Genomic DNA, 25,992 nt, shown 5'->3' on the forward strand with positions numbered 1-25,992 from the left:
AGAGGCAATCACAGGCCGCAATTAATGAAAAAACGAGAGGCACGAAAGCTTTCGTTCCATTTTCTGTTTCTTTATCAAGACAGACAACTGGGGAGTGTAACTTTGTAAGGGAAGGAACAGATGATGGATGTGAGAAAATCGTAGGATGAGGACGATGACAGTGCTTGTGTAATGAGGAGTTGCAGCTTAATGGCTACCCGTATTGTTCTCCCGTCCCAAATGCTGACACCTGATAACTATTGTTAAACCACTAATATATGATAATGATATCTGCATATGCATGTCTCTTGAGGTTTTGATGCTGATACTGGGTATTGGTCGTTACAATTAGCGTGTCTGTCAGAAATCGATACAATTTCAGATATCTGATGTCTGATGAATATCGAATATCTGCCGGATATTGCATTTTGGGATGGTTATCGTAGGGCTCAGGACATGGTGGATGCCAGTACTGGATAGTGGATATCAAAACTTGTACCAAAAATATATGTATCCAAGATCTAAATATTTATTTCGATTTTTTAAGGACGTATTGTCACATATGACAGAAAAAAGAAATACGAAAGCACCACGTAACCTCTCCCACAAAGGCATAGTAAAAACAAAGGTCGGATAGGGATAATAAATAACCCATGTGTTTCTTCAGTGTGATTTCACCCGTTCTCTTAAGTTTTCAATACTGTTTACTTATTTTAACAATAATTAATATTATTCACACAGAGAAGAAACACATGTCCAAAAGCTCAATGACATTTTTATATATTTCACAGAAAGACGACTAGTTATTTGGATTACGTTTCGACTGATAAGTCGCATATAAACAAAACCGATACCCGACATCGTTATCGAACTTGTGAGGCAAAGAAGTCAGCTGATATTGGGACGTGGGTACTGTAGCAACTCATATCCAGTATTAATAGAAATATACGAGACGGATATTCGCATCTGCCGTAGTCCGAAGGTTTGGATACGGACATTAGACATCAATTGTTACAATACCAATAAAATTGCTATTCCGCTTGAATGATTAAAACTCAGCGGCGGCGCCGATGGTTCTCTGAGAAGAAACGAGAGGGAGAAACAGGATAGAATCGAACAATGTACGGCGTGGGGTGACTGTGCGTACGGAGAATCAGGTCAATCAATCATAAGGCCTAGAGCGCCGTCAACCGCGCATTGAATTGCGGCGGCCCTGCTGCCGGCGAGAAGCTTTTGCCCAAGATCTCTGATCTCTCTTTCGCCGGATATTTCCCCTCTTCTCGGCGGAGTAAGCACGCCACGCGCCTCACCATTACGTTCCTCGGTTTTACCCCTCTCCCCAGATAAGATTTCTTGTCAAAAAAACAGATTTTGACAGGGTAAAGGACTACCTTTTCCCCATTATAAATACCCACTTCTATCGTCCTCTCCGCTGCCGATATCCTCTCTCTATCTCTATCGCTCCGGACTGCAATACCCACCTCTTCCTCTCCACTCTCGATATCTCTCTATCGCTCCGGACTGCAATACCCACTTCTCTCTTCCTCTCCACTCTCGATATCTCTCTATCGCTCTCGATTGCAATACCCACTTCTCTCTTCCTCTCCGCTCTCGATATCCCTTTCTCTATCGCTCTCGATATTTCTTTCTCTATCGCTCTCGATTGCAATACCCACTTCTCTCTTCCTCTCCACTATCGATATCCTCTCTCTATCTCTATCGCTCCGGACTGCAATATCCACTTCTCTCTTCCTCTCACTCTCAGCATCTCTCTCTCTATCGTTCTGGATTGCAATACCCACTTCTCTCTTCCTCGCCACTCTCAAGATCTCTCTCAAAAGCTCTGGATTGCAATACCCAGTTCTCTCTTCCTCTCCGCTCTCAAGATCTCTCTCTATCTCCCTCTAAGGCTCTGGATTGCAGGTTACAGACAGGGAACTGGGACATGGAGGACGAGTACGAGAAGCTCGTCATCCGAATGAACCCGCCGAGGTGATCTAACGCAATCAATTTCCATAAAACAACTCCGGACCGAGCTTCTCCACCAAAGGACTTTGATTTTTTTTTGTTCAGGGTCTCGGTGGACAACGCCGCGAGCAGTACTTCTACTCTAATCAAGGTTCTCTTCCGGAGCTCGGCAATGGCGTCTTCACCTTCTTCTCTCCTCTCACTTCCGCGTAAACCTTGGTGAAACAGGTGGATAGCACGAACAAGCACGGAAGCCTGCTGGAGGTCGTTCAAGTCCTCACCGACCTCAATCTCACCGTCACCCGCGCATACATCTCATCCGATGGCGAATGGTTCATGGACGGTTCGTCTCAGGCGATGGATCTTCCCTTCCCTTATCGTCATCGTCATCATCTTCTTCTTCTTCTGCGCAGTCTTCCATGTCGTGGACCAGGACGGGAAGAAGCTCTGCGATGACGCCGTTATCGGGCGGATCAAGCAGGTGAGGTTTAGACTAAGTCTGGAGAGCCGGCTCGAGCCGAAACTGACGTTGTTTGAATTGGGTGCGAGCCAGTCGCTGGGACCGCGGTCGGCGCGCGGGTCCGTGGGGGTGCAGACGGCGGCGGACCGGACCTCGATCGAGCTGACCGGCCTGGACCGGCCCGGGCTCCTGTCCGAGATCTTCGCCGTGCTGGCGGAGCTCCGCTGCAACGTGGTGGCGGCCGAGATCTGGACCCATAACTCGCGCATGGCCTCGGTCGTGCACATCACGGACCGAGCCACGGGCCAGCCCATCGGCGACGGGCCGCGGCTCGGGCAGCTGAAGCAGCGGCTCCGCCACGTCCTCCGCGGCGGCGGCGACTGGCGCGGGGCGGCCGCGGCCGCCGCGCCGCCCAGCGCCCACCTGGCCCGGCGGCTGCACCAGATGATGTACGCCGACCGCGACTTCGCGAGCCCGGGCTCGGACCAGGGCGAGCCGCTGGTCACGGTGGGGAGCTGCCCCGACAAGGGCTACACCGTGGTGACGGTCCGGTGCAGGGACCGGCCCAAGCTGCTGTTCGACGCGGTCTGCACGCTGACGGACATGGGCTACGTCGTCTACCACGGCACGGTCTTCGCCGAGGGCCCGGAGGCGCACCAGGTCTCATCTCTCTCTCTACCCTCGCTCATCTCTCTCTCCTCTCTGACGCGAACCTCGCAGGAGTTCTACATCCGTCACGTGGACGGGGCAGCGGCGAGCTCGGAGGGGGAGCGGCAGAGGCTGGCCCGCTGTCTGGAGGCGGCGATCCGACGGCGTAGCTGCGAGGTAGAAAACAATTCATGTTGCATGGATGGCATGGATGGTATGTCTCTCTCTAAAATGGGGGGATGTATCTCTCTAGCAGGGGATGAGGCTGGAGCTGAGGTGCGAGGACAGGGCGGGGCTGCTGTCGGACGTGACGAGGATATTCAGAGAGAACGGGCTGGCGGTGACGAGGGCGGAGGTGGCGACGAGGGGGTCGCAGGCGGCGAACGTGTTCTACGTGACGGACGCGGCGGGGAAGAGGGTGCGGGGAGAGATGGTCGAGGCGGTGCGAGCCGCCGTCGGTCGGGCGGTGCTGCGCGTGGTCGACGAGGGGCCGGGCGCGGCCGGCGAGACGGCGCTGTCGGGCCGGTTGTCGTCGCTGGGCAGCCTGGTGCGGTTGCGGTCCGGGAAGCTGCTGTACAGTCTTGGGCTTATCAGGTCTTGCTCTTGAGAAAGGGTGTAGTAGTCTCTTTTCTATCTCTCTCTCTAGATATCTCTCGATGTCGATATCACGATATGTCTCTCTTTCTCTGTGTCCGTGGTGGGGTTGCCGGCTTCACGTTGTGGAACAGGGGACCGGGAAGGGAGCTGCCAGGGGCTGGCTTATCAGTAGCCGTATCTTATCCGATTAGTTCACGTGCCCCCTCCCTCCCCCCCTTTCTCTCTCTTATCGTTCTTCCTCTCCCTCTCTTTCTCTCCTACCTCTCTTTCTTTCTCTCTCTCTCTCTCTCACTATCTCCCTCTCTCTAACTCTCTTTCTGTCTGCTAACTCACTCTCTCCCTCTCTCTCTCACTATCTCCCTCTCTCTAACTCTCTTTCTGTCTGCTAACTCACTCTCTCCCTCTTTCACTGTCTCCTATCTCACTCTCCCTCTCTCTCTCTCTCTCTGTGTCGTATCGCTCCCTCTCTCTGTCTCCTATCTCTCTCTCTCTCCTCTCTCTCTCTGTCTCCTATCTCTCTCTGTCCCTCCCTCTTTCTCTGTCTCCTATCTTTCTCTCTCCCTCCCTCTCTCTCTTCTACCTCCCTCTCTCTCCCCCTTCATTCTCTCTTCTCTCTCTCCCTCTTTCTCTGCCTCCTATAACTCTCTCTCCCCTTCATTCTCTCTTCTATCTCTCCCTCTTTCTCTGCCTCCTATAACTCTCTCTCCCCTTCATTCTCTCTTCTCTCTCTCCCTCTTTTTCTGCCTCCTTTAACTTTCTCTCTCTCTCATTCTCTCTCTTCTATCTCTCCCTCTTTCTCTGCCTCCTATAACTCTCTCTCCCCTTCATTCTCTCTTCTATCTCTCCCTCTTTCTCTGCCTCCTTTATCTCTCTCTCCCCCACTCTCTCTCCCCACTCTATCTCTCTCTCTCTCTCTCTCTCTCTCTCTCTCTTTCTCTCTCTCTCTCTCTCTCTCTCTCTCTCTCTCTCTCTTTCTGATTCTAGATCTCGCACAGTAGTGTCTCTCTTACTTCCCTCTACTCTCTAGAGTGTCACTATTCTCTCTCTGTTCGTTGCTCTCTCGCTCTTTCTCTCTCTACTGCGCGGGTATCCCCGCGGGGGCCGAGGATGATCCGAGCAGTCTGCCACGTGGCGGCTGCGGCGGAGGACTCATTGGATGTTTCGCCAGATGCGCCCGGATCGACCTTGTCGGCCGAGCTAGAGAGAGAAAACCAAAAGAGGCGTAAATAGAGAGATAGATACACACCACGATAGAGATACAGACATACACATACACAGAAAACGAAAGAGATAGATACATACTACAGAGGCAGATGGAGAGATAGAGATAAAGACAGGGACAGAGATAGAGATGGGTATAGGGATAGAGATGGAGATAGTGATAGAGATAAAGATGGAACTAGTGATAGAGATGGAGAAAATGATAGAGATAAAGATGGAGATCGTGATAGAGATGGAGATAGTGATAGAGATAAAGATGGACATAGTGTAAGAGATGGAGAAAATGATAGAAATAAAGATGGAGATAGTGATGGAGACGGAGAAAATGATAGAGATAAAGATGGAGATAGTGTTAGAGATGGAGAAAATGATAGAAATAAAGATGGAGATAGTGATGAAGATGGAGAAAATGATAGAGATAAAGATGGAGATAGTGATAAAGATAGAGATGGTCACAGGGATAAAGATGGAAATAGTGATAGAGATATAGATAGTGACAAAGATGGAGAAAATGATAGAGATAGAGATAGAGATAGAGATTGAGATGGAGATGGAGATAGAGATAGGGATAGTGATGAAGATAGAGATTGTCACAAAGATAAAGATGGAAATATGATAGAGATAGAGATAGGTGATAGAGATGGAGAAAATGATAGAGACAGAGATCGAGATGGAGATAGCGATAGAGATAGTGATAAAGATGTGGAAAATGATAGAGATGGAGGTAGAGATGGTGATAGCGATGGAGATAGAGATAGTGACAGAGATAATGATAGCGATGGAGATAGAGATAGTGACAGAGATAATGATGGAGATGGAGATAGAGATAGCGATGGAGGTAATGATAGAGATGGTGACAGAGATAATGATAGAGATGGAGATAGAGATAGCAACAGAGATAGTGATAGAGATAGAGATAGTGATAAAAATAGAGATTGAGATAGAGATAATGAGAGAAATAGAGAGAGAGAGAGACAGTCATAAGGATAGTGATAGAAATAGAGATAGATAGAGATAGTCATATGGATAGAGAGAGAAATAGAGATAGAGAGATAGTCATATGGATAGAGAGAGAAATAGAGATAGAGAGATAGTCATAGGGATAGAGAGAGAAATAGAGATAGAGATAGAGATAGTGAGAGAAATAGAGAGAGAGAGAGACAATCACAAGGATAGTGAGAGAAATAGAGATAGAGAGAGACAGTCATAGGGACAGTGAGAGAAATAGAGATAGAGAGAGATAGTCATAGGGATAGTGAGAGGAATAGAGATAGAGAGAGATAGTCATAGGGACAGTGAGAGAAATAGGGATAGAGAGAGAGAGAGTCATAGGGATAGAGAGAGAAATAGAGATAGAGAGACATAGTCATAGGGATAGTGAGAGAAATAGAGATAGAGAGATATAGTCATAGGGATAGTGAGAGGAATAGAGATAGAGAGAGATGGTCATAGGGATAGTGAGAGGAATAGAGATAGAGAGAGATGGTCATAGGGATAGCGAGAGGAATAGAGATAGAGAGAGACGGTCATAGGGATAGCGAGAGGAATAGAGATAGAGAGAGATAGTCATAGGGATAGCGAGAGGAATAGAGATAGAGAGAGACGGTCATAGGGATAGTGAGAGGAATAGAGATAGAGAGAGATATTCATAGGGATAGCGAGAGGAATAGAGATAGAGAGATAAAGTCATTGGGATAGTGAGAGAAATAGAGATAGAGAGAGATAGTCATAGAGATAGTGAGAAAAATAAAGATAGAGATAGAAATAGAGGAACAGTCAGGTTAACGAGCAGCTAAGTGAGGCCCACCAAAAATCCCTCACAGAACGGCCCAGCTCATCGGCGTGCTAGAGGATTTCTTAATGGATAGCCCATATGGCCCATTATAGAACCGTTATTATTAATACAGTATTTTGTCCTAATTACATCGTTTTAAATTCTCTAATTAACTGCGCTAGAAGTGGATATTGAGCAGAGTGCGGGAGGAGAGGATGGAAGCGGTACAGACCCTGTTTGAAGACCTTCGCGAGGAGTTTTCCGCACCCATTTTGCGACGCCACGCTCAGGTTTACTTTCTCTCTCTTGAGCTCTGAATGGGTTCTTTCACTTCTGGTCATCCATTCTGCACGCTTCCTCGTGAATCCGCCGGCATCCGTGAACTTTCCGAAATTTCAAACCTTTTTTCATCACGAATTTGTGGAGTTCTTTGGTGGGTTTTCAATTAGTCGATGAGTTTTCTTGCAATTTTTCTGGAGTTCTTTGGCGGGTCGTGTTTGTTACCACTTCATTAACACGTTCCTCAAGCTTGGATCCCCGGCCGAAGTAGAACATAATATAAATAGTCTTTTGGCAGTCTGTGGGAACAACTGCGGCCTTCTACTTCTCTATTTTAATGTCAATCTGCGTTCGTTGTAGAGTTTCAGTTATGTTTGGGGTCGAATTCTTCACTTTGGCAAAAGCATCTTATATTTTGTGTTCTTGATTTGTCTAGCTTTAGTTTATCCTGAATATTTTCCTATCCTAATGTCAGGCTGCCGTAAAATAAGTTTGAGGCACGTCTGTTGCAGTTGTCTCTTTTGCTATTACCTTTCAGACATCATAACGAAAGAAAGAAACAGTATGAGGCCGAGCTGAAGTATAGTCATATAGTCATAACAATACTTCATTGTTGCAACGGATCATAACTTGGAGTGATGCATATATTTTTTATGAAAGATTGGAATGATGAAGATATAAAATTCCTACGTTCTTGTCGATCTCTAATTTTGTTTAAAAGTTGAGCTATTCCGCTTGTTTTGATCTCTCTCGTTTCTTATTCTTCATTGTGATCAGGAATCTCCCGAGAGAAAAAATGGGGTTTCAGCTTTTTTCTATGAGCAAATTCTCGTACCACCATCCTGCTACCATCCCACAAGCCCAAGGTTTGAGGATAAACGGGTCTTCTCTCTATCTTTCTCTTCGGGTAAGAATCACCTTTCTAGGGAAAAAAAAAGTTCTCTTACCCAATGATGAATGCTCTTATATTTTTATTTTTCTGCCATTTAGAACTCAAATGTTGGTTTTTTCTTGTGATATCAGAAGAAAAAGTATCAGGAGTCATGCGGGTGCCGCAGGGCTTCCAAGACTGTGGCGTTCTATGGCTTGACAACCCCCCCATATGAACTAGTGAGAGAATACTTTTATTGTTTCTGAATCTGATTTTGTTTAAATTAAGAGAATTCCCCTCTCACAAAAGCCGTTTATAGGATTCTCTGGAGCCACATATGAGCCGGAGGACGCTGGAAGTCCACTGGGGAAAGCATCATCGTGCTTACGTGGACAATTTGAACAAGCAGCTCGCCGACAGCTCGTTGTACGGGCTGACTCTGGAGGAACTGGTCAAGGTTACATACAACAATGGAAATCCACTGCCAGAATTTAACAATGCGGCCCAAGTAATGCATGCGACCTCATTCGTTCATCATCTTTTCATAGGAATTAAGCGATCTTCATTTAAGCGCATGGGGTTTTCATTGGATAACCGTAAGTCGAACCATTATATAACCTTAGCGATAATTATTCCTTTCATTCTCGAAGAACTTTGTGATAAACTTATTCTAGTATTTTTTTAAACTCCGTGACAGGCATCGCCTTCAAAACCTTCACTTAAAGGTTTATAGTTTAGAGTTTTGTGTTCAGAATTAGTGCTCAAAGTTTAGGGTTTAGGGTTTAAGGTTTTAGGTTAAAGATTTTAGGGTCCTGGGTTTAGGTTGAATGTTTATGGTTGTTGGTGTTTAGTGTTTAGAGTTTTGGTATTATGATTTGGGGTTTGGGGTTTAGGGTTTACGGTCTATTTATTAATTGTCTATCTGTATATCTAATCGAACCTTGTTACTATTTTTCTGGCCAGGTGTGGAACCACAATTTCTTCTGGGAGTCGATGCAACCAGATGGCGGTCACATGCCCCAAGATGGGCTCCTCCAACAGATTGAGAAGGACTTCGGTTCCTTTTTGAATTTCAGGGAGAATTTTGTGGGTGCTGCCATGTCACTCTTCGGATCAGGCTGGGTTTGGCTTGTCTGTAAGCATATGATACCATCCTTAACCCCCTAAGGGTATCTTTGGCATTTTAGCCCATAAAGGGCATTCTGGTCTTCTCTTGCTAGTTTGGTTTTCCTCTTTCATTTAAAAAAATTTGCCTTCCCTTTAGATTGCCGGTCAAGAATGAAGAGGCAAGTCATAACTTGGATCGGCCACTTCCCCTTGACTCTGAACAATCCCTCCTCTACTCTCTTTCTTCTCAGGGATTTAAATCAAGTTTCTTATCAGTTATACATTTTCTTCTTAACGCCTTAAATGAAATGGAATTCTACTTTCTGTTTATCTTAATCCTCCAGTGAAAAGAGAGGAGAAGAAGCTAGCGGTCGTCAGATCATCAAATGCTGTGAATCCATTAGTCCGGGGTGACATTGTTAGTAGAAATGAGTCATTTGCTTGATTGATCCCTCCTTTCTTCAGAATGTTCAACTTACCATTCTACTCTTCTTCTTTCCCTTTGCAGCCCATCATCGCCTTGGACGTGTGGGAGGTGAGCCCATCATCCTCTAATCTTCTCCAATTTACAATTATTCTGTTGTACTGACGGTTTTATTTTTTTTTTGGTTGTGTTCTTGCCGACGACCAACTTAAAACCACCCAGCATTCTTACTACTTGGATACCCGGGTATGTTAAAATCTACATTTGTTGCATTCCTGTTAATTTTTTCCCTAATGTAGAAACTTATAAGTATTTATTTATGGGGCAGAATGATAGAGGAAAGTATGTGAATACATTCATGGACCACCTTGTCTCTTGGCACACGGCAACCGCTCGATTGGCACGTGCGGAGGCCTTCGTCAACTTGGGGGAACCTAAGATTCCTGTGGCTTAACTTGCCATGGCGCCAATTTTTGTAGATTCTAGGTTACCCATCTTTATTTTATTTTCCTACTTTTTATAAGTTGGATGCATGAACGGCTCAAAGAGTACGGCGTTGCTGTCAGCCCAAAGAGAACATAAACCTTTTTTTATTTATTTTTGCTCGTTGTTTTCTGTAACATGGGTAATTGCAGCAAGAATCAAAGCAGAAAGGAGTAGATGATGATGGTGCTGATGAAGAAGAAGATAATGAACGAAATATCCACAGAGGAAAAATAGGATGATGATGCTGCTGATAATGATGAAGAGAATGAAAATGTACGAAATATTCAAAAAGGAGAAGATGATGATGATAATGAATGAAAAAAGGAAGAAAGGTCATACTAGAATCTACAGAAATTGGTCATGATGGTGCGGATTACGACGGAGAATATGATGATGAACGAAATATTCAAGAAGGAGGCGGAGGAAAAAGAAAGGTCAACCTAGAAGAGGAAGAAGATGATGATGATGATGATGATGAATGAAAATGGGAAGAAAGGTGAAACTAGAATAACAAAAATTGGTGATGATGATACTGTCGATGAAGAAGAATATGATAATGAACGAAATATTAAAAAAAGGGGGAGGAGAGAAGACAAAGGGAAGAGGGAAGCCAATGACGATGATAATGGTGGCGGTGGTGATAGCGATGGTTATTATGATGATGAATAACATAATGAGGAACAAAAGGAATTACAGATCGAGGAAAGAAGAGGATGATAATGATGATGAAGATGACGGTGATGGAGCCGAAGATGGAATTAATGAATGAACGTATGAATAAATGAATGAATGAGAAAGGTCACGGGCCCTTCGTTTTGGAGATGGTTTCGGCAGTTTCCCAGGGGCCGCCTCCGCATGGGCTAAGACACCTCACCCTTGGCCCTCCCATCAGCCTATATAAACCCACCACACATTGCAAATTTGTCACAGCATTCTTCAATCTTCAATCCCACCGCGATTCTCGCTCTCCCCCTTCAGAGTTCAGGCTTACGTTCACACATGTCGGCGCTCTCCATCCTCGCCTTTGCTCTCCTCCTCTTCATCCTCCCCCCAGGTATTATCTCTCTCTCCTCGCATAACCATCCCCTCTTCTCCCCATCCATCCTTTTCCTTCCCTTTCCATCCATGTTATCCATCGTTATCTCTTTCGCTCACATACTCTTCTCTCGTCTCCTCCATCCATATCTTTATCTCTCGCATACCCATCTCGTATCCTCCCTCCCATTTCTCCACCTTTCACATACCCATCTCTCTCATCTAACATCCATATCTTTATCTCTCGCATACCCATCTCTCTACTCTAACACCCATGTCTCTAACATCCACATCTCTCTCTCACAAGCCCATCTCTCTCCTTGTAATCCTTCCATGTGTCTTTCTCGCACATGTAATCCATCCATGTGTCTTTATCTCGCATACCCACCTCTCTCTTTGTTATCCATTTGTCTGTATCTCACATACCCATCTCTCTCCTTTTTCCTTAGCCATCCGTGCGTCTTTCCCTCACTTACCCATCTCTCTCTCTCCTTTTCCCTCCATGCTATCCATCCACATCTCTCTCTCACCTACTCATCTCTCTCCTATGTTATCCATCCACATCTCTATCTCTCACCTACCCATCTCTCTTCTTTGTTATCCATCCACATCTGTATCTCTCACCTACCCATCTCTCTCTCCTTTTCCCTCCGTGTTATCCATCCATGTCTCTCTCACCTACCCATCTCTCAGTCCTTGTTATCTCATCCATATCTCTCTCTCCATGCTTCTGATCACCTGGGTTTTTCTCTGCAGGGGCGCCAGCGGCTGGCTGCCGGCCAGAAACGATGGTGGTGAAGCAAGTAATGACGGGGAAGATAGTCGAAGGGAAGCCTCAGTACGAGGTTACGGTGAAAAACGGATGTCCATGTTCACAGGCCAAGGTTATGGTTCGCTGCTATGGCCTTAGCAGCGTCATGGTCGTTGACCCGCGAGCTATCAAGACCGTTGACGATACCCTCTGCCTCGTCAACGGCGGTCGTCCCCTCTCCCGCGGCGCCACCATCAAGTTCAGATACGCCTGGACTACTCCCCAGGACTTCCCCTTCGTCAGCTCCGAGATCAAATGCTAGAGAGAGATAGAGGAGATAGAGATCACCATGTATCTCTCTTCCTTTTGCGTGTATCTCTCTCTCTTGTTGTTCATGCGGACGGCGTGGGCCGCCGGGAACGGTGCCCCCCTCTGCTCTTGATTTCAGCTTGTTCTATCTTCGATGTAATCAGCGTTTGTGATGAAGATTTGGGAAAAGTATATACGCTTCTCTCTCTTGTTGTTCATGCCCCCCTTGGCTCTTGATTTTAGCTAGTTCTTTGGTCGGTGTGATCGACTTTTGTGATGAAGATTTGGAGAAGTTCAGATACGTCGGCCCTCGATCAAATGAGGGATAGATCTCTATCTCTAACGCCATCTCTGTCTCTATCTGTATCTTTATGTCTCTCTCTTGTTCTTTGTTAGATGGGAATGGGATCGGACGAAGATATGGAGAAGAGATGGGAGAGAAAGACAGGCTTCATCACTTTCTCTATCTTTATCTCTCTCTCTATCTCTCCCATCTCTTTTCCATATCTTCGTTGATTCCATTCCCATCTGACAAAGTACAAGAGAGAGATTAAGATAGAGATTGAGAGAAAAACAAGCTCTATCTCTGTCACTGTCGCTATCTCCATCTCTGTCTCAATCTCTCTCGCTATTCCTTCTTGTGTATCTCTCTCTCTTGTTCTTTGTATGATGGGAATGGGATGAACAAAGATATGGAGAAGAGATGTGCGAGAAAGACAGGCTTCATCATTTTCTCTATCTTTATCTCTCTCTCTATCGCTCCCATCTCTTTTCCATATCTTCGTTGATTCCCTTCCCATCTAACAAAGAACAAGAGAGATAATCTCTATCTCCATCTCTGTCTCAATCTCTCTCGCTATTCCTTCTTCTGTATCTCTCTCTCTTGTTCTTTGTTAGATGAGAGTGGGATGAACGAAGATATGGAGAATAGATGGGAGAGAAAGACAGGCTCCATCACTTTCTCTATCTTTATCTCTCTCTCTAGTCTCTATCTCTCCCATCTCTTTTCCATATCTTCGTTGATTTCCTTCCCATCTAACAAATAACAAGAGAGAGATAAGATAGAGATAAAGAGAAAGACAAGCTCTATCTCTGTCACTTTCTCCATCTCCATCTCTGTCTCAATCTCTCTCGCTATTCCTTCTCGTGTATCTCTCTCTCTTGTTCTTTGTATGATGGGAATGGGATGAACGAGGATATGAAGAAGAGATGGGAGAGAAAGACAAGCGTCTGGGAAAGATAATCTCGCCGCCTGGCTCGCCACATGCCATGTTGCCACGTTATTCTCTGCGGAAAGGCAGATTACTTTGTATTTATTGTTCATTAAAGCGGGTACGAAGTTTAAAGAATGTTAGAGATTGCAAATCTTCGTTTGATGAACAGCGTTGACTTGGGATTGAGCAGGAGAAATCGTAAATCATTTGAGGAAATCGAATCTGCCTGCAGCACATGGCGAGAACGTGGGCGGAGACTGTGATGTGGGTCTAAAGAAGAATCCCTCTTTCCAAGGGCACGTCTCTTTCTCTGTCTGTCTCTATCATCTCTCTCTCTCTCTACTTATCTCTCTACCCGCCAATTCCTATATTTACAGGCAAATATCAATAGTTCTGGTCGGATAAGAGCGTTGACTTTAAATGAATCACTTGGAAACAATGGCCAACAGTTCCATCCATCTCTCTATACTTATAAACAATTCTCTCCCCCACGCTCTAAATATACATCAATGCACCTAATGATGAACAGTTTTGAATAACTACAGGGGCCTAGAAATAGACACGGTTGTTCTGTTCTGTTCGTTTGAAACGAACAAAAAATTCACACAGAAGATACGCATAGGACCTTGTTCTTTGTTCTGTTCTCTTTTTTTTTTCAGAAGGAACAAAATTCGCACATTCGCACAAAAGTAGAACAAAATTCGCACAAAGCAAACAAAAGCACCGGACATGGGTCTGTGCGACGTTTTGTTCGAATTCGTTTTTGTTCTGTTTGAAAAACCGAACAGAACGAACAATTCGCACAAAAAGAACAGAACGACCACGTCTATTTAGAAATAATGATGAACAATTCTGGGAGATAACTGCATTAACTTTGCGGTTAAGTAAGACGCCCATGGTCATTGTGAGCTAATCAGTCTCAGGAGTTGGGAGGAACTCATGAGAAGATGTACAAAAAGTGATAAGAGGGAGAGATTTGGCATTGAGAGAAGAAAATTAGACAGCTTCTATGTATGAGGAGAGAGAGATGATCATCTGGAATTGAGATCAAGACCGCCAACTTCTCGCCACTGGTCATGCAACCCAGTCTCTCCATTCTCTCCCTCATTGCCATCATTCAGATAGTCATCCTCCTGCTCTTCCTCCTCCCTCCGATCGCCTTCGCCGCCGCCGCCGCCACCGCCAAACCATTCTCGGCTGCTGCCCTCGTCAGCAGCTGTCGCTGGCGCCGTGGTGTGAGCGATCATCTCCGCCTGGGCCATGGCGATCTGAATCTTTGCCGCCTCGGCCGCCTCCCTCTCTTTCTCTGACCTAAGCCTTAAGATGGCCAGCTTCTCCTCATACATCTGGGCCTGCTCTAGCATCAGCCGCTCCTCGGATCTGAACTCCCCCAATGATCGTTTCCTGGTCATTACATTGAAGGCCAGCACCTGCTTCTCCAAGGCGCCAACGAAATCCTGCAACCTACTCATGATGTTGTTGTCCCATTGCATCAGCCGTGACGGCGCCTGCCCCGTTGCGTCGCTCTCGAGCATTCTATCATCCTCCTCTGCTTCGTAGTCCGCCACCACGTGAAACGGCAGCAGTCTGGGTCAACCCGCCGGAGAAAACTAATCAGATTTCCAATTTATCGGAATCAAGAAGAAGGTATATGCTGAAAACATAGTTCAAAAGTAATTCCCGTGAAGCGGCAGCAATCTGGGTCAACCCACGGGAGGAAACTAATCAGATTTCCAATTTATTGGAATCAAGAAGAAAATATATACTGAAAACATAATTCAAAAGTAATTCCCGTGAAACGGCAGCAATCAGGGCCAACCCGCCGGAGGAAACTAATGAGATTTCCAATTTATCGGAATCAAGAAGAAGGTATATGCTGAAAACATAGTTCAAAAGTAATTCCCGTGAAGTGGCAGCAATCTGGGTCAAACCGCCGGAGAAAACTAATCAGATTTCCAATTTATCGGAATCAAGAAGAAAATATATACTGAAACCATAATTCAAAAGTAATTCCCGTGGAGCGGCAGCAATCTGGCCCAACCCGCCGGAGGAAACTAATCAGATTTCCAATTTATCGGAATCAAGAAGAAGGTATATGCTGAAAACATAGTTCAAAAGTAATTCCCGTGAAGCGGCAACAATCTGGGTCAAACCGCCGGAGAAAACTAATCAGATTTCCAATTTATCGGAATCAAGAAGAAAATATATACTGAAACCATAATTCAAAAGTAATTCCCGTGGAGCGGCAGCAATCTGGGTCAAACCGCCGGAGAAAACTAATCAGATTTCCAATTTATCGGAATCAAGAAGAAGGTATATGCTGAAAACATAGTTCAAAAGTAATTCCCGTGAAGCGGCAGCAATCTGGGTCAAACCGCCGGAGAAAACTAATCAGATTTCCAATTTATCGGAATCAAGAAGAAAATATATACTGAAACCATAATTCAAAAGTAATTCCCGTGGAGCGGCAGCAATCTGGCCCAAACCGCCGGAGGAAACTAATCAGATTTCCAATTTATCGGAATCAAGAAGAAGGTATATGCTGAAAACATAGTTCAAAAGTAATTCCCGTGAAGGGGCAGCAATCTGGGTCAAACCGCCGGAGAAAACTAATCAGATTTCCAATTTATCGGAATCAAGAAGAAAATATATACTGAAACCATAATTCAAAAGTAATTCCCGTGGAGCGGCAGCAATCTGGCCCAACCCGCCGGAGAAAACTAATCAGATTTCCAATTTATCGGAATCAAGAAGAAGGTATATGCTGAAAACATAGTTCAAAAGTAATTCCCGTGAAGCGGCAGCAATCTGGGTCAAACCGCCGGAGAAAACTAATCAGATTTCCAATTTATCGGAATCAAGAAGAAGGTATATGCTGAAAACATAGTTCAAAAGTAATTCCCGTGAAGCGGCAGCAATCTGGGTCAACCCACGGGAGGAAACTAATCAGATTTCCAATTTATTGGAATCAAGAAGAAAATATATACTGAAACCATAATTCAAAAGTAATTCCCGTGAAGCGGCAGCAATCTGGGTCAAACCGCCGGAGAAAACTAATCAGATTTCCAATTTATCGGAATCAAGAAGAAAATATATACTGAAAACATAATTCAAAAGTAATTCCCGTGAAGCGGCAGCAATCTGGGCCAACCCGCCGGAGAAAACTAATCAGATTTCCAATTTATCGGAATCAAGAAGAAGGTATATGCTGAAAACATAGTTCAAAAGTAATTCCCGTGAAGCGGCAGCAATCTGGGTCAAACCGCCGGAGAAAACTAATCAGATTTCCAATTTATCGGAATCAAGAAGAAAATATATACTGAAACCATAATTCAAAAGTAATTCCCGTGGAGCGGCAGCAATCTGGCCTAAACCGCCGGAGGAAACTAATCAGATTTCCAATTTATCGGAATCAAGAAGAAAATATATACTGAAAACATAATTCAAAAGTAATTCCCGTGAAGCAGCAGCAATCTGGGCCAACCCGCCGGAGAAAACTAATCAGATTTCCAATTTATCGGAATCAAGAAGAAGGTATATGCTGAAAACATAGTTCAAAAGTAATTCCTGTGAAGCGGCAGCAATCTGGGTCAAACCGCCGGAGAAAACTAATGAGATTTCCAATTTATCGGAATCAAGAAGAAAGTATATACCGAAAACATAATTCAAAAGTAACTCCCGTGAAGCGGCAGCAATCTGGGTCAACCCGCTGGAGAAAACTAATCAGATTTCCAATTTATCAGAATCAAGAAGAAAATCTATACTGAAAACATAATTCAAAAGTAATTCCCTTCACAATTGATTTGATCAATGTTTCAAAAAAAATCAATGATATGATTAAATGAGTAGATAATTTTCTTTAAAGAAAGAATGGATTAAAATATTGATGAATTAGTCTTCAAAGTTCCACAGAGGCTCACTCAGTTCGCATCAGTTTTGACGATTAAATTTATTACGCGAAAAACAAACTTTATAATTTTATTTAAATTTTTAAAATCATTTACAATGGAAATTAACCCGTTTGGGTCCACTAAGCAACGAAATCCTTCCTCAGCCCTGGATTTTTAAAATCATCCTGGATTTTCTCAATTTTCCAATTCAGGATGAAATATATCCAAACATGTGGATATATGGTTTTAGCTCATAAACGTCCATATATTGCCGCAGATAGTGGTCAGTACTTCATAAATAAAATTATCATCACAATTACACAGAACACTCCGAGACAGCACTGTTCCCATATCGAACACGGAAACAAAGTGGTGATTACAGTGACGTGCTGGAAAAAACTACCAGGCAAATTAATAGCTTTTGCGACAAAAAAATTCATAGTGAACAGAAGACTGGTGACAGAAATACAACATAAATAATTTTTTTCTTGGTTAAGCTCGCATGAAGGCGTACAACACCAGATGATACACCGGAAGCAGGAAGATCAGCCTCCAACAAAATGATCCTTCAAGGGCGAATATCTTGCGTTGATTTCACAACAATGATAACACGAGTGAAAAGGGAATTGTTTAGTGTCCCTTCAAGGCCTAATATAATATTGATGATTTCACAACAATTTTAACACGAATGAAAAGGGAATCGCATAATGCGGCAGAACAAACTCATAGTGCTCAGTCATCCGATGAGGGTCATGTGCATCAATTTGTCTTTAAAAGTAACTCCTTTGAAGGCATTTCAGAAAAGTTTTTCAGAGACATTCCGAATTAACAACTACACGAGGCTTACAAATACGTGAGAATAAATTATTTTGTTCACAGAAGAAAAAATAATGCCAGAAAATATTTCAATCCTACTCTTCAATAATTGTTTATCAATCTAATTTGGACTTCCAAAGCTGACAAGATGCCAAGGTATTACACGAATAATTGGCCAGACATTCTTAAACAAAAAAGAACGGAGATTTAATCCCGGCATTTAAACACCAATTAAATTGCAATTAGGGAGATGAAAACACATCACAACGGCATTAAGATATCTTAACGCACAGACGGCATAAGAAAAAGACGACCAGAGATCAACAAAATCCTTATTCTAGAGAAGCCAATGCGAGGGCCGCTCCGACATTCTACATCAAAAGTTTAGAACGAATGACTGAACAAGCTACACCAATGCGTCTCAGTTAATTTTCACAACAACACGAAGAAATCGCAAATGAAATGAGAGGAAATTGGAGATGGCAAGGGAGAGAAACCCTAGATTACCTAGAAACAGCGTCCTCAAGGCTGGAAAACGGGCGTTTGAAATCAGGGTTGCAGACCTTATACGCATCCTGCTGCGCCATATCCACATCCACCCGGTTTCCATGCCTCACCGCGACACTTGCACCCATTTTCGGCTGCTGCTGCGGATGCGATTGATGGACCGCGCGCTGCTGCGCAGACCCGCTATTCTGCTGCGATTTCAACTGCACTGGCGGCTGCGATTGCTGCTGAGTCTGCTGAAGATGAAGGGTCCGAAGCGCGGGCGATCGGAGATGAGGGTCAATGTTGGAAGGAAACCTTGAAATGGCGTGCTGTTGTTGCAAATGCTGGAGATTGAGTTGATTTTGTTGATTTTGCTGATGCTGTTGTTGTTGCTGCTGCAGTAAGAGCTGCTTCTGCTGCTGCTGTTGCAGTAGATGTTGCCGTTGTTGTTGTTGTTGGAATTGCTGCAAGAGTAGGAATTGCTGTTGTTGCTGCTGTTGTTGTTGTTGTTGCTGTTGATGAAGCATCTGTTGGTGTTGCGCCATTGCGTTGTTGGCGTCCTCCATCGCTCTCCCTTCTCGTTCGCGATGGAGGAAGAAGAAGAAGAAGCAGAGGGTTCTTAAGGATGAACCCTCGACCTCCAAGCCGGGAAAGAAAAAGGGCGAAAATAAAAATAAAAGAAAGATTTCGTTGCGGTAACTTCACTGCGCGGTGACGGGATTCTTCTGCCGATGATTTGATTGCGGCGATCCTGACCGTTGATTTTGTGGACCTTGGTGGTGCTTTGCAACTGGTAGTCCGGTTCGGCACGTCCAGGGACGGGACGTGGATGGACGGATGACGATGGACGAACTTGTGGCGTATAGTTCTGCAAACACCTCCCCTTGGTTTTAAGAAATTCCTGCACACTTCACCTGTTTTATTCCTGAATTTAGGGCTTTTAGGGATTTCCATCTCTCTCTCTCTATCTCTCTCTTGCTCTCTCTCTCTCTCTCCCTCCCTCTCTCTCTCTCTCTCACTCTCGCACTTTCTCTCTCTCTCTCTCTCTAGCTCTCTCCCTCTCTCTCTCTCCCACTCTCGCACTTTCTCTCTCTCTATCTCTCTCCCTCTCTCTCACTCTCGCACTTTCTCTCTCTCTAGCTCTCTCTCTCTCTAGTTCTCTCCCTCTCTCTAGCTCTCTCTCCCTCTCTCTCTCTCTCTCCCTCTCTCTCCATATCTCTCTCTCTCTCTCTCTTTCGCTCTCTCTCCCTCTCTCTCTCTAGCTCTTTCTCTCCCTAGAGAAAGAGCTAGAGAGATAATCATTAAATTCGTAAAGATAAGATTTTTCTAAGTCGAAATACATATTTTTTATATTTTAGGCCTTTATTTTACTTAATATGAATTTTAGAACATATTTTAATTGCTTTATTTTTTGCAACGCCACGTGTCGCCGTTCAATTTGTTGAATGGCTACCAACTAGAATTAGGGATAATCATTTATTCCAGTTAATGATTGGCGTCAACTAATCATTTAATTAAGCCGTTATGGCATCACGATTAGCGACGCTATAATGGAATTTAAGACTAATGACTTTCTTTTTACCTTTTACTAGCAAAGGGGATGTGGGCCAATAAAAAAGGGCTTTTTTTCTGTAATAAATACTGCACAAAGACCAAGGAGAGGATAAAAAAATTGGTTTTATTTCTTCTTTGACTGGTCAACAATGGTAGCCTCATGTACATGTGGTGTACACGTGCCTGATTCTTATTGGATTAAAAAGGAAAATGGCTGATGCGGCACGGTACGTCACCTATGAGCTAGATATTTAACAATATAGTTAATCCAATATTAATATACTGTTATTCTCTATTTTTGTTTTTCCAGGGTGATACGTGATGATACGAGAGCCGTCGATCACGGATAATGAGGAAGAATCTCAACTAATAATCACATTTCATGCCAGGATGAAAGCATCCTAAGTAGCTTAGTCCATCTTACTTACTACACGCTGTTATATCATGTATTTAATGGCCTTAATAAAATATCTATCTCTTTGGATAACAATATAGTTATCATCATTATTATGATAATCATAATAATTATTAGTACTTTATATATATTTTTAAAGACGTGAGTTTATGAGCAAGATCGTTTATGACCATAAGAGACGCATGACTTTAGGAGTGATGGAGATGGAAGATGATAAGCAGTAAATGAAGGCGCAACTTTAGGAGCAGAGTCAAGATGAATCTTCATGTTACGAAGACAATTCATCTAAATCTGAAGGTGCTTAGGAGCAGAGTCAAGTTGAATCTTCATGTTAGGAAGTCAATTCATCTTCATATTACTAGTCAATGAAGATTCAGCTTCAGAAAAAGTGTAGAAGTCAAACTCCACTCCCTCCCATTTAAGAGTGGAAATCCATCACGTCATAGGTTGTATGTCTTGTTGTTGAGCATGTAATCAAAGCCACACCACCAGTATCTGTATCGGTTAGGGCTCATGCAATTTTTTTCGAACAAGAGGTTGGACGCATCAAGTGGATTGATGTAGAATTATGGTTTATTGCAGAACCTTCCCTCAGAAAAAAAATACGGAACGACGATTGGGTCTAGGAGCCTGCAAAGCCACATTATCCCCCTCTTTTAATCAATTAGATAGAGGTTCTAATTTATAATAATTTGACTTTTATTTTTTAAGAAGTAAAATATAAATACACAAAGAAGGGGTGAAGCAAATAACTTAAGAATAATTCTTTAACAGTTCCCGGTAACAAAGCAGGCCCGATATTGAATGGATCATGATCAAGATGGGAACCATAGTTGTTTCCTTTGAAGTTGCACTTGTGATCTTGATTGGTACGAAGTAGTTTATTCTAGCGGAGAAGACCAAGAAAAGGAAGGATTAAGAACGTCATATATCTTAGGAGCTAAACCGAATGACTTGACGGTGCTGACGAGGACGAGGAGGGAAATCTTTCGATTAAATCAACGGCTAGGAATTGTCCAACTTCCAGGCTTTATATTTGACGATCCAGAAATTAGATTGAGCTGAAATTTTGAGGCTAGCTTTCTATTTATGTCCTCTATCCAACCATATGATTGGATCTATAAATTAAACCTCTAGTCTTTATAAAAAAACATCTTTAATCTCACTTCCTCCTAGAGAGGGTGTCTCTAGTACTTGGAGAAGTTCAAAAGAGAAGTGGGAAGGTTGATCTACATATGCCTTGATCCCAACAGAATATAGGGATCTAGGTTAGCCTCTTGCCTTACATTGAGTCTTCTCCACCACACTTAGGTAGTTCATTTATCATCATCATCCATCACTATCATTCATCCGCCTCCATCTTCACCTGTCATCTTCTCTATCCATCCGCATATATCATTCATTTCACGTGTCCCTACATAATGACAATCTCATGACCTATCTCTCACATTCCGTATAAGCAAACACATATCGCTACCTCTTCTATTCTAATCATCATTCTCATTCTCACCATCACTATCACCACATGTTACACGGTCAAATCCAGGCCTAAGAACAATCCTCAGATTAAACACGTGCGGGCCTCAACGCTTGGGCAAAAACGCTGAGCACCCTTTGCTTATGCGACAAAAGTCTCTTGGGATAGTTTTTGGATTGCGTGGAGGTTAAGGAGAGAAGGTAGGGCTAGACCCCATACATAGATCGGGTCATTGTGTTATAAGGAATGAGATTACATGGGCAAAGACGAGGGATGATACCGAAGTTACGAGACGAGGTGCAACATGCGCTTGGGTAGTGGCGCTCTCATGCTTTGAGGCCTACAGCCCCATGCATGTGCTTGCTGACACCGTTGCTACAAGCGTGCCCATGGGCGAGGTACCACACGCCTGTGGGATATGGATCCAGGCACACCGGCCAGTCTGCCCTAACCTTGACACTTCTCACGCCACTAGCAACCGTGCTGACACCTCCACTCTCAATCCACATTAGCACCAACATGTTAGGCGCCCCAAGCCTTGGCACCCCATGTCGCAGCACTGCTTGTAGGGGCACCATGCGCCCTGCAGCTGCCTCGATGCTCTCTACGCCAATACCTTAGTGTCCTGGCAGAATGCCTCCCGCCCCACACCCACACACACAACAAGCGCAACACGTGCGCATGATGCATAGCTCTCACTCTCGTGCAGTTTCCATGCCCAGCACCCACGCCTCTACCGTACAACCTACGTGGCCTGAGTGTGTACGTCCTCAATGGCCTGCACACGCATCGCCCATGGCTTGCACATGCGGCCTATTTTGATATGCTGCGCTTACGTACCGACGAGCGCAAGCACCTAACAGACCTAATAAATCAAGGTCAGGTGTTACCACCCGTGATGCGTGGTGTTCATGTGTACAAACTCAATCTCCACTTCTGAGTTCAAGTATATGTACATGTCCTCAACATTTAACACATAGGCCTCTATGCAGGAATACAACATATTTTGGGGCATTACACCACATCTTACATATCATCTTCATCCTTTCCCATCTCTCCATACTCTTACATATTATTATACCCTAAAGAAGTTGATTCTTATCATCTTGTCCTCACACTACCATTCACGTCCACCTTGATCTTCTCATCTTACCCAAAGACCCACTGCTAGTACTTACATGCTTCACGTCCTTCTTAAATTCCTCCAGCCTCTATCATAATCACTATCAGTACCCATTCAGTAGCTCGTACGCTATCCGTGACAGCTCTCATCTTCTTGACTTCACCTGATCGAAAAAGTCTTTCTTTAATATGCGTTCCCTATGGAGAAGACCCTTACTCATCATGAGCTAAGTAAATTATTTTACAATTATAGATTTTTTAAATATTATTGAATAAGCTCAATTTCACAACGATATAAATTTATCCTAATTTTGAGTTTTTCATATACCCCTGTGCGCCCAATCAGCATAGTTCATGTATATAGTTCCCTCTCTAATTGGTTCATCTAGAAAGCCCACCATCCTCCTTGGTGGCTGCCAATGAATAAGAGGCTGCCAAAAATAAAGTAATGCAAAAGAGAGAGATGAACCATCTAATCTCCTTATGAAGATCATACGATCGAGATTCAAATGTAATTTGAAAATTGGCTGGTTATGATGCGGGCTTAGGCCTAGGTTGGCTTGATCATGCGATCATATTTTGTAATTTTCTTAAGACTGTGGCCCATTGGGTAGTGATCCCCATAATTGTCTATTGGCGTGGCCTAATGCAGGGCTAAAAGGAAGGGGTTAGAACTTATCCCGTATTGATAATTTCAAAAAGCAAAACATGTATTTAAATTTTGACTAAGGATATCATTTGAATAAATGAAAAACTTCTCTTCTCCCGCGCATCATTGGGCCGTGTTCTTTGTTATGGGCTCTAGTAATGGGCTTGTGTGGGATCTCTTGGTGGCGTTTGCCTAGGCAAAGACACTTGTTGGGTGCTAGTGGCCTTGAGGGTTGTTGCACTAATCCACTTGTGGTTGGCTTGAATTGATGTTGTCACTCGCGCTTGACTTTCCTTAAGCAACATGTTTGTTTACTACATTCAGCCTTGTAATAAAATAACATAATAACGAGAAGAATTGAATCCATTAATATTAAAGTTGGAATATATCTCTCGTCTTCCCTTAATGGGCCCATTTTTGGCCCACATTCTATCTCTTTTATCTCCCCTTATATAGGTTGTATGAGGACGTCATATCTTATGATAGAACCCTAATTTTCTATTCACCGTTCTCTCTCTATCATTCTTTCTCTGTCTTCGCTCACTACATGGTATCAGAGCATCGAGAGGGCATCAGAGGCGCTTCTCCTTGACCGCGTCTTCTTTGGCGAAAAAGCTCCCTGTGGCGATTCCTCCTGCTGCATCCAACCATCATCCGGCGGTGCTTATTCCAGGCAGCACCTATCTTCATCAGGCGGTAGCCTTTCTCCAGCAGTCCCATTGTTAGTCGGCGATCTTCTCCAGGCGGCATCTCTATCCGGTGGCATCTTTATAGGTGGCGTTCCTATCTCCTCCAAAGCTGTCTCTATCACCTATCACCTCTCTCATGGCGGACGAAGCAGAATCTTCCGTCCAAATGGCTCCCCTTGGCCCAACTCCTGTGAGGCACTCGATCATGACGGCTCTCATGCGTCCGGCATATACGTTCGACGGAAAAAAATATAGTTCGTGGTCGACTCCATTCTTGGAATTCGTGAATGCTCATCGACTTCGACATCACCTAACGGATTCTCCACCGATTGAGTCAGATCCAACCAATGCCGAGTGGAGTTACATTAAATCAGCTGTGTGTACGTGGTTGTGTCAGAGTGTCGACAACAAGATCATGCAACCTATCAGTCAGACTCTCCCAACTTGTGCTTTATGGCAGCGACTAGCGACGATGTACGCCAACAAGAGTAATGCCAGTAAGATTGTTCATCTTTAAGAGGATATATTTGCATGCAAGCAGGGTTCACGCTCACTCCATGAATATTATGGCGCAATGGAGTCCATCATTACCGATATAGTAGTGTATCAGCCTCCGTCTATTGATTCCGACACATTGGCTCGATTCTGAGACAAGCTTCGGGCTAGTGCATTCCTGAGTGGGCTGAAGCCCGAGCTCATCCATATGATATGCGAACAAGTTCTTGCTGGTTCTCTGTGATGCCCATCGAGGATATCTTTTCTGTAGCACTCCCGGTTCATGATAGTGTGGCTACCTTGTCTCCTACACCTTCGCCTGACATCTCTGCCCTAGATGCATCTAGCGGATCTGGAGGTCCCCCGAAGCCCTTGGGCAAGGGGCCTACCTTCGGAAAGCCCCGAAATGCCTTCCCTCCATTTTGGGAAGCTGACGCATCCCTCTGAGAAGTGTTGGAAGGAATTTGGGAAACCCCCATGGGTACTCGTCGCCTATGGGGGCAAGTCCGCACCACCCGCATCCCCTTTATGATGTCCACTATGTCAGCTGTCGCCTCATTTGCTGCAGGCTACCAGATCTCGGTCTCACCTACATAGCTTGCATACCTCCAGGCTTCCCACGCATCCGCTTGGCACGCTCCACCAGGTGCATCGACTAGTGTGGCTTCTCTCACTACAAGTCTAGCTTCCTATGCCGGAGAAAGCTCATCCACTCCAGGTATGTCCGTCCTCTCAGCTTCTAATACGACTTGGATAATTGACTCAGGAGCTTTGTCTCATATGACGGGTACCTCCTCCATCTTTAACCCGTATTCCCTGACACCTCACACCCTGACGTCTACATCGCTGATGGTCGCTCATATCCTGTAAAGGGGTCAGGAACCACTCATGCAACATCTTCCATAGCACTCCACAATGTCCTTTACGTCCTCGGTATTCCCACAAACCTGCTTTCCATCAGTGCCATCACCGAAGCCCTTAACTATGTTGTTCTCTTCTATCCTTATCATTACATCTTCCAGGATCTTTGTACGGGTAGAGGATTGGACTAGGCCGTGAGAATGGACAAGGAATCTATGAGTTCATGCTTGCTTCGCCATCAGCTGGACTACTTGCTTTGTTTTTGTTGTCTGCTTCCCAATGTTCTTCCCAAAACTCCTTTTTATGGCATTGCCATTTGGGACATCCAAGTTTTGCAAAACTTAAAGAAGCTTTAACATGGATTAATGTGTGTTCCTTTAAATGTGAATCATGTGAACTAGGGAAACATCAT

The 25,992-nt window shown here is 44.2% G+C and overlaps 4 protein-coding genes across 6 annotated transcripts; 3 read left to right on the plus strand and 1 right to left on the minus strand.

Moving 5' to 3' along the window:
- Positions 1-1,777: 1,777 nt before the first annotated feature.
- LOC144705888 (ACT domain-containing protein ACR4-like) lies at positions 1,778-3,688 on the plus strand. Of its 2 annotated transcripts, none has more exons than XM_078578742.1 (7): positions 1,778-1,971; positions 2,053-2,098; positions 2,176-2,290; positions 2,361-2,428; positions 2,501-3,067; positions 3,128-3,232; positions 3,309-3,688. In XM_078578742.1, exons 1-7 carry the CDS (start codon positions 1,925-1,927, stop codon positions 3,660-3,662), a joined length of 1,302 nt encoding a protein of 433 aa, XP_078434868.1. In that variant the 5' UTR covers positions 1,778-1,924; the 3' UTR covers positions 3,663-3,688. The 2 variants fall into 2 exon arrangements, with proteins under 2 accessions (XP_078434868.1, XP_078434869.1); XM_078578743.1 differs by having other exon boundaries at positions 3,312-3,688.
- A 3,107-nt stretch (positions 3,689-6,795) lies between these two features.
- FSD3 (Fe superoxide dismutase 3) lies at positions 6,796-9,943 on the plus strand. Its single transcript, XM_078579136.1, has 9 exons — positions 6,796-6,937; positions 7,704-7,833; positions 7,950-8,036; positions 8,117-8,305; positions 8,761-8,932; positions 9,249-9,322; positions 9,413-9,439; positions 9,551-9,574; positions 9,657-9,943. Exons 2-9 carry the CDS (start codon positions 7,723-7,725, stop codon positions 9,780-9,782), a joined length of 810 nt encoding a protein of 269 aa, XP_078435262.1. The 5' UTR covers positions 6,796-6,937; positions 7,704-7,722; the 3' UTR covers positions 9,783-9,943.
- A 760-nt stretch (positions 9,944-10,703) lies between these two features.
- Positions 10,704-12,125, plus strand: LOC144706200 (protein TAPETUM DETERMINANT 1-like). Its single transcript, XM_078579137.1, has 2 exons — positions 10,704-10,868; positions 11,606-12,125. Exons 1-2 carry the CDS (start codon positions 10,814-10,816, stop codon positions 11,920-11,922), a joined length of 372 nt encoding a protein of 123 aa, XP_078435263.1. The 5' UTR covers positions 10,704-10,813; the 3' UTR covers positions 11,923-12,125.
- A 1,854-nt stretch (positions 12,126-13,979) lies between these two features.
- Positions 13,980-18,976, minus strand: LOC144706197 (uncharacterized). 2 transcript variants are annotated; one of them, XM_078579134.1, is made up of 3 exons: positions 18,337-18,976; positions 16,777-16,842; positions 13,980-14,710 (listed from the first exon to the last, which is right to left on the minus strand). In XM_078579134.1, exons 1-3 carry the CDS (start codon positions 18,882-18,884, stop codon positions 14,155-14,157), a joined length of 1,170 nt encoding a protein of 389 aa, XP_078435260.1. In that variant the 5' UTR covers positions 18,885-18,976; the 3' UTR covers positions 13,980-14,154. The 2 variants fall into 2 exon arrangements, with proteins under 2 accessions (XP_078435260.1, XP_078435261.1); XM_078579135.1 differs by lacking the exon at positions 16,777-16,842 and having other exon boundaries at positions 18,337-18,974.
- Between the last annotated feature and the right edge of the window lie 7,016 nt (positions 18,977-25,992).

Source organism: Wolffia australiana, chromosome 7 (genome assembly GCF_029677425.1).
Source record: "Wolffia australiana isolate 7733 chromosome 7, ASM2967742v1".
NCBI lineage: Eukaryota > Viridiplantae > Streptophyta > Magnoliopsida > Alismatales > Araceae > Wolffia > Wolffia australiana.